Raw genomic sequence first — 12,433 nt, 5'->3', positions numbered from 1 at the left:
AAACTATTAACATCCTATTAGTATGATAAAGTAAAACGTGATGGGAACAAATGACAGGAAAATTGCTCTTTGCTGGAAAGGATCACAAACGTAAGGAATAAATGTGACGACGTCTGAAATATCATATTTTATTTCGTGTTATTAATGCATAACAACATTACTGAATATTTAAGTACATGTGGGTATGCACGTTATTTGAGAAACAAATATATAATTTTGTAGGTTACAAATAACAATCAAAAATAACATAATTTTGGTGAATACAGTTTAATCAATTAAGCCTAGTTTTAATCCATTTCCTTAGGAAAAATGTCTGCTCTTTCGCGTGATGCAAAAGACTTTGTCCTACAGCTTGAGCTTTCCGATTTAATTAAAAAATATCCGTGAAAATTGATGCGTTTCGGGTGTTATTTTCATTTTGATCGTTGTCTAAACATATTTAAGATTGTTTAATGAAATAGTAACTTACATCGTTTCGTTCAGGGGAGTTCATAGAATAATTTGGGGTCGATAGAAATCGAATAACTATTACTGTTTAAGCACAAAACATCTTCAAAGTCGAAAATTTTCATTTATTTCAAAATCAAATTTCTCAAAAACTGGAACCAGGGACCTACCAGAAACGCCTATTGAACATGAGTGGCTTTAAGAAAAGTTAAAATTTGTAGAACACGGTATCTTTCTTAAAATGTCTGTACAAATTGACGTTCTTCGATTCCCATGAATTACCGAATTAATCAAATTTAGGTAATGTAAAATGTACATATACCTTTCTACCTGTTACGATACGTGATAAAACTACCAATTGCAGAGATAGTCGATACAAATGCTGTAAATTTGAAAAAAAGTAGGTGACTATGACCGCGATTCCCCGTACATTTTGACGTAGAATGGCTCGTATCCGTGTATTTCAATACCCATGTACCCGTGTATTTCACTACCCGTATACCCGTGTACCCATGTATTTCAGTAACCGTGTATCCATGTATTAAAAACTACACGGACTGAAACACGGGTACAGTGATTACACGTCTACACGTGTATTTAGATACACGTGAAACCGAGATCTCTAAAAACTACATAGCCAGATTACGGCAGAATGTAAATTAACTTTTCCTCCGAACAAATATGAGTACGATCTCTTACGTGTTTTTAATTGAACGGTTCTACATAATTGAAGTGTCGATCAGTTATATTCGCAACGGCAGTTTTCAAACCAATCGGCGCTCCCGTCAACGAAACATGGCGCCTTCTCCTTTCTTCGTACAGGCTATCCTGCCTGCATGAATGGTAACTCGTACAGGAATCAGTCTCTAGTGTCTGTACCGTTAAAAATCAGGGAAGAACAACAAGGCTTTGATGCTTGCTCCTCGTCGCCCGTGTACGAGGATTAGTAATCAAATAACGACTGTGAAAGGTACACACTGGGTGTATGACCGAAATCGATACCAATTAATATCCGAGTTTCTAACATATGTATAATCTATAACTGTTCCCATGCAATTACCACTTACATTAATTTGGATAAAACTTTTTGATAAACAAATATTAAGAAAATAGCAATCAAGTGCATATTGCAATGAACATTTATTTATACTAATATTCAAGATTTAAGAACATAATAGAATGTAAAAGCCTACAAAACTTAATAGAAGAATTAAAAAATTAAATAGTGTGACGTGATTAAATTATGTTTTCAGAACGCTATAATTACTTGAAATTTTAACTACAAAACCACACAAACTTTTTCCAATTAATAATAATTATAACATTATTGTTTATTATTTGCATAATATATTAAAATATAAAAAAATTACATTACGAAATATCTAAATAAAATCTTTTTCTTCCTTAATAAATCAAGTCGAGGTTCCAAACTTTACTCCATACATTACGTCTTTAACACCCTCCGATCTCTGTATGCAATAAAAATTAATTTCTTGAGTAGGTAATACTCTTTAGTAACTTTTCTTTTCGTGATAGCTTCAGTAAACTGACTTTGAAATTTTCTTTTCTTTTTCAGAATTTATAATAAATAAATGTAATACACAAGAACTGCGGTTCATCCAGAGCATTGTAGAAGATTTAAAACAACAACACTTAGATTGATTAGTTCTCTAGTGTCCTAAACACAACCGAGTGCAAACGTGACCAAATAAAACTTCTAATGCACTCCACGTTGACTGCAAACAGTTCTAGAATCTCATTTCCTTGATGGCATGATGCAGCAGCTTAAACAGTAAAGTGATATCACTTTGCGGTGTAGATGTATATGTTTCTTTTTTCTGTAGAGTACATTAAATAGCTACAATCTGACGTGACAGTGACGCTAGACGTTATTTACGGTCTAATAGGTTCTCCTTGATCAAAAAATGTAAATTTTCTAATCAAGATAAAACGAATGTTAATAAACGTTGAAATTGTTTTTGGGTGTATGATAATATTGTCTCACTACGTGATATAAACACAATTCCAAGTGTGAGGTATTAATTCAGTCCGATAATATCATATTTCGAGCTCAATTAATGGAATTGTGGGCCTAATTTGTAATCCGCAGACATACATACATATAGCGCGAATCGATAGCTCTTCCGTTTACTTTCCACTGCACAGACCAGATGTTTTACGCCTTTGTCGTTTGATCAGTCAATTAGAGTAATTATTTCGAGGCTTTGTGTCCTCAAGAAGAGATGCTCTACACTTTGAATTACGCTTATACATACTTAACCGACGCTGATTATCTCGACGATATTCTCATCAATTATAATCCTGAATAATTTCCAGACACGTCGCTCATGGCAAGTGCAGCTTTCAACAACAGACACGGAAATATAGAACGCAATATTTTTCGTGATCCATTTCTGTGACGTCACCGTCACCAAACCCGCGCAAGTTTAGGCAAATTTAAAATTTCTACTAATATGTCTAAAAATCGAAATAGGACAGTAATTTAATTTTATATAAGTTTACGTAGACTTACCTCTTATAGGGGGTGTAACAAAAAAAATGGAGGAATTTGGGGAACGTATTCTACTCACTTTAAGGATAGAAGAATTTTATATATAATTATTGAATATTATTTTGTAACTACTCATGCAAGGTCGAATGTGTTTAAAATTTTTCAAGACATTTCGAATTTCGAGACACAAGCATTTAACACAGTTTCAGCGAATTTTCAGCGTAAATGGAGGAGTATACCAAATCAGAATTTTTACACGTCTCAATAACAAGAAATTCACTGAAGTAAATTTCATCGCGAATAATATGTATTTCGAACAGAAAAAATTTCTCAGCCTGTATTTAGGACCTTCTTTTTTCTTGAAATAAGTGGAGCACGCTTTTAAAGGTTGTCTAACTATTTCTATTACATCCTACATATATGAAATGGTATCGAAAAAGAAACATTCAGAAAAGTTAATATACAATATATTAACATATGTATGTATATTCCTTTTTTGGATCGAAAATTTGAAAAGAGAAAATACAATGCCATTAATGAACTAAACCGATTTAGGTAACACGTTACTAGAAATAGTTTTAAAAATGTTAGAAAAATTAATAGGAAACTTATACCTAAAACAATTCAGTACCGTTTAAGCGAAAGTTTTGTACAGGTATAATATAAAAATAAATGTACATATTTTAGTGTCGTAAAGCAATTCATCGATTAAGTTAAATATAATGCAATTTATTTGAACAGTAATACAATATTAACAATTATGTATTGTTAAATGCTTTTCAGTGAAATATAAAGTACCGTACATAAAGAGTTAAATATTTAAGTCAAACAGAGGGTAGTTCGCTGTATTTTAATTCTTTTGCTTGGTGTAAACCAAATTGGTGTTTAGTACTACAAATTAATAATTAACTGTATTATACATTTAAATATCTTTAAGATCACTTGAATAATACTTTTCACATGCCAATGAACAAACATGGTAAATTATTGAATTAAGTTACTAATTTATTTCCTGTTTTGATTGCAGTTGCATCTCCGCCGGATCGCAGGGTTACGAAAGATGATATCACAGTGTCCTCACCCGGTGCATCTCCGAACGTTAATGCAACTACGAGCTGCACTGGTACAGCATCTCCTCGATCGCACAATCCCACCTCGCCTGGTCGAAATGGCCAGCTACCAAGTAAGCATTATAATTAATGTAAACATTACAGCCACCAATAATTGTGATTAAATGACGAATAATAAAATTTAATTAAATTCACGGTTTATGAGTTTCTCTAAATGGAACTTAAGGGGACAGACTCCGTGGTCCGTGAGCTGTATCCGTACGCTCACACAACAACGGGAACCATGTATGTATACGCGATGCACGAGAGAGACAATCGATTTCGTAATTCCAACTTCTGTCTCAATAATTGCACAAATGAACTTTTCACGGATATAGAACTTATGGGTAGACTTCACTACAGGGTGGTCTGATCCGTATAAACACCAATAAACACCATACGTTAAAAGAATTAGAATTTTAGGAAGTGTGCGATTGTGACAGACGCCGATGAAAACACACAAGATGGCTGCTCAAGTCACATTTTGTCTAATATCTCACGATTTAATGGTTTTCTCGTCAAAAGCAGACCAGACCACCCGGCACACCACCATCACACTATCATAGAAATTCGATTTTTGCCAATTCATCACTCCTGGAAGACAGAAATTTGTATTTACAATTCGACGCGTCCACACTCAGGAATAAACAGTGGTATAGTTCAAGGATTCTCCGGTACAGACGTTTATGGGATTAGTCAGTAACTTTGGCCATTCTTTTCCTACGTTCGGCGAGAATCGAAATTTCGCCGCGAGTTGTAGGTATTCCGTTGTTCTCCTGATGGGCAGAATTGTCAAAAATCGATACTGTCAAGCAACACTGTCTTCGCGTAGCAAATACACAAACCCAACTTGATGGTAACGGGGAACAAAATTTATTTGTAGATACTGCCGTTAGATGTCGTATTATCAAGCCGTCCCAAATATCGATTATGTGTTTCTGCTAGAGTCCGATTGTTTACATCAGCGCTTCGATCGATTCGGAGTTGGCCCCGAAGGAGTCTCCCCCCTTAAGCGAACAAAGAAAGTTTAATAGGTTTTCTTGTTTTGGAAACTTAAAATACCATTAAATCCTATGTATAAAAATTTCAATGGGATACTTTTAGTTCTACTTCAACATTTTCGACGCGGGATTTTGCAAATAATAACTTGTAATAACGAGCCATGATCCGTCAAGTCGATGCCTTTAAGACAAAATCAATGAATTTTTATGATAGGCGTAGATGCTCGATATCTAAGGATATAAAAAATTAACGATAAGGATATAAAAAATTAACGATAAGGTATACTAGGACTGTAAATCGAAATTATTGAAGTTGCGTTGGCAAAGTGAGACGGTTGTTTGACTGGTCAATTGGAGGTTCTGGGATCGATTCTCCCGTTCACCGAAATATTTCTTCCACTTTACAATTTTGTTACTGTAACACAATTAAACAACATACGTTTCTTAACCCTCCGTGATCCCTCTGTGTCTTCTAGGTATGGCACAAATGAATTTTCGCGCTTTCAGAAAGCAACTTTTAACATTCATCTTTGAAAACTACTAAATCATGTACATAGCAAAGACCCTGGTCAGTATTCTTGACTTTTTTTCAGATATTTTGGAAGACTATACGATAAAAAATAGGCCTGGACGGACATAAAAAGTACAGGGGGTGATGGGAGCAACAAAAATGACGGAGGTCACGGAGAGTTAACAAAACCTAAATTATCGACTGTCTACACCGAATATTTCCCATATACCATCACAGACGAGTTATAAGAATAGACCTAACATCTTATGGGACTTGGTGTCCCACGAAATCATGCTGGTTAGGGCGCACCTCTACATAAATGTTTCCGATTTCACGAACTACGTTCGACACCGTGGTAAAGCACAGCACACACACACCTGTGACTGTATATAGCGATACATACATACGTACATTATTGCCCCAATTTCGCTAGCAAGAAATGGAATATTGAAATGGCACGGGGGCTTCTGACGCCCCCGAAGCATGGGACAGAAAATTACATTGCATGGTAGGTCTATTCTTATATCTGGTCTGTGATACCATTAGGAACCTGTATACTATAATTTTACAAGATCCCGTTAAAACCAAAGTCGGACAGTTAAGTCCTTCCCCTTTAAATGAATAATCTTGGTACTAATGATTTTCGTGAACCAACATTTCAAAAACTACTTATATTTATATTTTGTTTCTGTTGCGAAAAATTCAGAACCTTACGGTGCAGGTGTTCCTGTCTCGTCCACTGGAAGAGCTTTTAAAGCCACACTTCTCACGTTAACGAGACCATCGAGGCATGAAATTTCCTAGATTCCACGTTAAGTACGGGGCGGGCTTAATGTTCCGGTGTTGTTTGTGTTGCAGAACAAGGCACGCTGACGATAGTACGCCGAAGTTCCGGCAAGAATAAGAGTATCGGCGGAAGTTTCGAAGGATCCCCGCCACCGCACAGCCCCGACACTCTTTCGTCAAGCCAATCCGTCGATCTCGATGAGATCCTTGATAATGTCGATTTGACAACAGACACGCTTCCTGCCGTTGACACCCCTGATGCTTGCGACAAAGCTGCCCTCAGGTAATATTTTAAACACTTTCCATTTTATGTATCAGGCTATTTCAGAATTCTTTACGTATTTTTGTGCGAACATTATTACGAAAGAAATAAGCTTAATCAATGTAATTTCCCTCTTCTTCGTAAATTCTTTGCAAAATTGATATGGGTCTGCTATCGATTGCAGTCTTTGAACATTTGCTGTCGATATTCGACTGGCGTCCATAGAGTTTCCGATCGTTTTTTTTTTCTAACCTCGAAAACCGATATTGACAATTTTTTTCACTTTCACTACATTTGGGTCGTACCCTTTGTTAATGCTTGCAGTAGTCTATGCAACATTTAATCCTGCCTTGTATTCATAAAGCATACAGTCTTTTATGTGCAATTTTACCAGTGTTCATTGTTGGAACTAAAACTATCGACCATTCACTCGCAAAAGAAGGCAAACGCTGAAGTGGTGTAAATAAAGGCGAAACGCGTAAAATTGCGCAACAAGTGCATCTTATGAAATACGCAAAAACTTTTTAAATGGTCCAGACCAGGACTACACGGGCGTTTTCTCCGCCGAAATAGGATTTTGGATAAGCGTTTACGGGCGTTTCACACACTGCGTGTCGCACGCGTTTTCTTGTCATTTTTTTCGGTATCAAACATTTTTTACTCACGTTTGTGCTCTTCACTGCTGTATAGTGAAAGCAATTCTAAACAATGCATTGCATCGCCATCGTTTTTTGTTTTCCGCGTTTAACACGCGACAGACGGCGTATCGCGAGCATCTCAAAGCGTCTCAGGTCTCTCCAATAGGTCATTGTATTCGTCTTGAAATACTTGATCAGAATGTAAGTAAAAAAACATACCGTTCCATTGAAAAAAACAGAGATGACCTTCATATCTCCTTGACGCCTCCACCTATCAAAAAACTAGTAACATCGGATGATCAGCCCCTTGATACTAAATAATTTTGGCCTGATGCATTTTTTCTTATCACCAATAGCAGCCAAGTTATTCAGGTGGCCAGTTTTAAGTGCCTCACCCTGTATATATGTATATTATTAAAATGCATGCGGGAACCTGCTAAGAGTGCTACGTAAACTATGCTTGTCAACGCTTAAAGCGGTAACATTAATAAATGATATTTATTAATATATCGTGTGGAGCAAGAACATCGTAATCTAGAACACAAGTAGTTTTGTACTATGCGAAGTGTAATGTGCGATGCTTCACTCGGTGGGATTTATTGGAGCACAGAATACTTTTCGAATAAATGAGTGAATATTGCGACAGCGAGAATTGTTCACACCCAATACCTTACAATTTAATTCGTATAAATATAGAGAATAATAATTATAGAATACTGTGTTTCCATGCATTTACGTGCATTTCACATGTAGGTACTGTGAAAATTAATTACGTTCCAAATTACGTTCACATGTTTCGTTGTACAATTTCAAATTGTATTCGAATTCATAACAGGATTAATGTACAAAAAGCAAAAATGAAGTAACATTATTTGAGAAAAAAATATTATAAAAATGATTTAACTGTTTGTTTTGTTGTAAACTATAAACTAAACATAAGACAATGCCTTCAAAACTGCAGTTCATAAAGTTATAAAAAGACTTAAAAAGACAAACTTCAATTATAGATGTATTATTCACTTGCGATAAGTTTTAAATTCACTATCAGACACTGTAATAAGAGAGTTATTAATGATAATTTTTTGTGAAACTTCTACATTATTATTTAATTGTAAAAATCAATACATTAGCAATTTCAATTACGCAGTTACGTAGTTGTTTGTAATTCTGAAATTACAAAACTTAATATGCGAAGAAATGCATTAAATTATTATTTTGCTTTGGTGGAACAAGGAATACACTATTGTATTATACATTGTTGCTTTCCTTGAAAAGGAAGTAATTTGTTCCAGAATTATATTATTATTCAGCTTCGAAGGAAAAGATCTTTTATCCAAATAAGTTAAACAAATACCGTTCCCTTTTCTTTTTATTTTTACAGTACAATATGAAACGCTGAGTTAAGAGTTCTAAACTAGTAGCTATGTTATATAAAATAATCATTGAAAAAAAAAATTATTTTGAAATAAATTATTATGTTTTGGTCTAACATAACGTGGTTTTCCGTAAATTGTAGCGTAGGATAATACTATTTTTCAGCATAATGGTAATATTAATTTAATAGGAAGAATTTTCATTGTACTGCACAAAAACGAAAAATAAAATGATACTTTTTGTTACAGATTGAGATGTTTACTGAGGCAGCTTCAGCATGGCGAAATATCCGCAGAATTGCTCCAACGAAACTTGCACTATGCGGCACGTGTGCTTGAAGCCGTTTTCCTAGATGAAACCAAGTAAGTTCTGTTCAAAACACAGATTAACATGAATGTTTAGCGTCTTAAATAACGTTCTGTCAGATATTTCTATTATAGCCACGCACGGAGAGCTGAATACTAATTTTTTACCTGATACACAATCCTATTTAGAAAATAAACCGCATTCACTATCCATTATCCGTTACATTGTAAAAATATTTGCTTAATATTTTGTAGCACCTATTTCGGAACGTAGATAGACTAAAACTGAAATACTTTTAACATATAAGTGACACATTTATTTATTAGAATAATACAGTTACTATTATTATTAAATATTGTTGCCGTTATTATTGTTACTTAATTAATGACCATATGCTAATAATAAACTTGTATAGGGCTCACGGCTCTTGGAAGCACGAAAAGACACCGTAAGATTTTGTTTTTAGTATTTCGCGGAAATTATTAACCTTTTGTAATATAATTGTTATGCAAAGTATGCAAGATTAATGTATATAGAGAGTTTTGTAAAGTTTATCTCGAATTTTATCACGACCTCTGATTTGAATCTTACAATCATCAAGAACGCCTCTTTAGCTCAGTGGTAGAGCACTGGTCTCGTAAACCAGGGGTCGTGAGTTCAATCCTCACAGGAGGCAACGTGAATTTTTACTTTTTTTTTGCTTCAATATATGCTTCTATTTTGCAAACAATATTTAATATTGAACAATTACAAATTTCAGGATTATTTATATTGTCATTTAATGTAGATTTAATGGTCATTCCAATGACTTATAGAGTACATGTACATACATGGACAGCTTGAAGCGCGACGTTTTTAAAGATTATCAATTGTGTCATTATGCAGTAAAATAAATTTATTGATTTTTATATACTGCAAAAAATATAAAGTAATGGTACAATTAAGTAATATCACTTATTTGCGTTGCAGAATTAATTTATTGAAACGACAGAATGTAGGATTAATGTATCTATTATACATTACACGTCCGCTATTTCCGTTTCATAACTTTTTTCACAGTTTTTTTTTAATGTCAAAATTGATAAAACGAGGGTGGCAGTGTTGGTTGAAAATTTACCATGAATCAGGAATACTGTTTACCGAGTACAACTAACGACACCAACCGTCACCAGATCTGAAAAAAAAAACTGAAATTCTGATGTTCCTTCTCATGCAGTAGAATCTTCCCTTCTGTATGCTATCATAACGGCGGCGAGATAATACTAAAAGTAATCATCTATAAATTAACCAATTATTTTCATTCACGTAACTCCTGAAAACGGAGCAGCGATCGACTACAACTGTCAACCACAGCAACCGCTATCATACAGACAAACGAATCAAAATGCATCGCGTCTTCTTACACAATTTAAATTGCTTTTCAGAAATGTTCCAGAAGCGTGGCTCGCGCGAATTCAATTAAAACACCCAAACCCAGTTCGCTCGATCTATCTAGGTGTAAGCCATACTTTTCAGTGTTAAAACGTGACAGGACTGTTTAACCTCAAATTAGCCCGAGCGATGCGCAGACACCAAACCGCGAGACCCCAGCCCAGTCAGCCGAGATCACGGAAATCTGTGTGTTGATGCGATAATGTTAGTGATTAATGATAATGGAAATGTAATGTTCTACTGTTCTGTTTTCTACTTGACACGTGCACTAACAAGCAGTATCGCAGGGTGAATTCAGGCGGGATTGAGTGCTCTCGGTCGTCCGGTAGGGGTGTGAGCCTGTCATCTACATCCCAGGGAAGCGTCTTGGACCCGGACGGACCACAGGGCCAGGCGGTGGTAACCCAGAAACGGAAGCTTCGCACCCCCGTATGGGCAAGGTTGCGAAATATTCACATTTCCGACCTTAACGCGACTGTTACTTCCACCCAGACCAGAAATACCCAAGCCCCCTCGACACATTCTCCGTTCCAATACTCTTCGTTCCCCACCCGACCCCGACCGTTCAACACGTCTTCCGTCTCTATCATCGCCCGCCTAGGCACACACATGGTCATGCGTCGTTTGCTCGATCATTGTGTATCAGGGAATCGAACCTTATTTTTCTCCCATTCGCTAAACATCGAGCCGAGGGTTTCGACACGATTCGACGGAATTGAGAGTGAAAAATGGATACGTTCGCGGCAGAGAGCGAAAAGCTGACGCGGAAGTGATACCCTCGGACGAATATGGATGTTCTGTTTAGTAGCTTGCTACGTTGGGCAGCTTTTTCACTGATGTTTTTCGGATGAATTCTCTTTTGGATGTTGGGGGATACGTATTCATGAATTGTTTGACGTGTCTTGTATACTTATGTCCGTTTTCGCTGATTGCATAAAATATGAAGAAAAAATTTTGTTCGTTATAGAAATTATAGAAATATATATTCTTATTTGTACAATTGTAATAAAGAAAACGGGAATGCGTTTTTTGAGAATTACATGGTGTATGTATCAGTAAATGAACATTACATATAAAACCGACTAAATTAAGATATTAAAATAAGCAAATGATTAAATATTGATATTTTTCAATTCCTTGTTTCATATTCAAACTATTTTCACGCCACTGGTTAGAAATTTTCGTTTACTCCTGAAATCTGTATTTCTTCTTTTTAATTTAATTAATTAGATTTTTACAATTTTTCAAATTAAAGTCTATATGTCATAAAAAGGTATCAGTACCAAGAAATGTAATTTTCTTGTACCAAATATTTATTTATACTATTATCATTTAAAATTTGGCTTTAGTAGTTATAAAATCTCGTAAGTGTTCATTCATTGGTGCGTTAAACGTATGTGTTTTCTGTACGGGAATTCTCACAGAAAATCGCAAAATTCCTAAATTTACAATACATGAGACAAAACAAACGAGAAGTACATTACCTGCTTTGGAAATGACAGAGTTCATGAAGTATTTTGTTGTAAATAAATCATCACGTTAAAGTAATTATCTTTATATGAAATTTCTTTTATACGCTAGTGTTTCAGAAATTGTAAATTGTGCAGGGAAATAAATTTACAAATTGAAAAGTTAGAAAATATAAAGAGATGTTTTTTTATACAGGAAATATACAAAAACAGTAAGTTTAAAATTTTTAGATAATAAATTAAATAACGAAACTGAGGAATGAATGACTGCCACGAAGTAAAAAATGTCATATTTTAATAGACACTTTCTACATGCTAAAGTATAATAAATACTAAGTAACGTTTTAATACATACTGGAAAATAATCTATACACACTTGCTGTTAATAATAAATTTTACATAAGTGAGAATGAAGTTTCATCAGGAAAAATTTTGTTCACGTTTATGTTACATCGGATCGTCAAAAAGTTTTAAATATATTCTGATTAAATGATTTATTGTAAGAAGTATTTATATTTTGAATTTTACCGAATACATTGCAAATGTAACTGAATAAGAAAGATATATTAAACAATTCATGAATAATT

At 34.7% G+C, this 12,433-nt stretch overlaps 1 protein-coding gene and 1 non-coding gene across 2 annotated transcripts in view; both read left to right on the top strand.

The window, feature by feature from the left end:
• The first annotated feature begins 3,925 nt into the window (after positions 1 to 3,925).
• Positions 3,926 to 12,433, top strand: part of LOC107188699 (calcium/calmodulin-dependent 3',5'-cyclic nucleotide phosphodiesterase 1A-like) — a 34,093-nt gene continuing 25,585 nt past the window's right edge. Inside the window, exons 1-4 of the mRNA XM_015577041.1 lie at positions 3,926 to 3,938; positions 3,987 to 4,142; positions 6,439 to 6,649; positions 8,889 to 9,002. Of these exons, the coding sequence (XP_015432527.1) occupies positions 3,926 to 3,938; positions 3,987 to 4,142; positions 6,439 to 6,649; positions 8,889 to 9,002 (494 nt within the window). The remainder of the gene's footprint in view (positions 3,939 to 3,986; positions 4,143 to 6,438; positions 6,650 to 8,888; positions 9,003 to 12,433) is intronic.
• On the top strand, positions 9,551 to 9,622 carry Trnat-cgu. The gene has a single exon. It is a non-coding gene; the product is annotated as a tRNA-Thr (tRNA).

The sequence above is a fragment of the Dufourea novaeangliae genome, unplaced genomic scaffold, assembly GCF_001272555.1.
Source record: "Dufourea novaeangliae isolate 0120121106 unplaced genomic scaffold, ASM127255v1 scaffold108, whole genome shotgun sequence".
Lineage (NCBI taxonomy): Eukaryota > Metazoa > Arthropoda > Insecta > Hymenoptera > Halictidae > Dufourea > Dufourea novaeangliae.
Note: the sequence above shows the minus strand (reverse complement) of the source record. Positions and strands in the feature narration are given on the sequence as shown.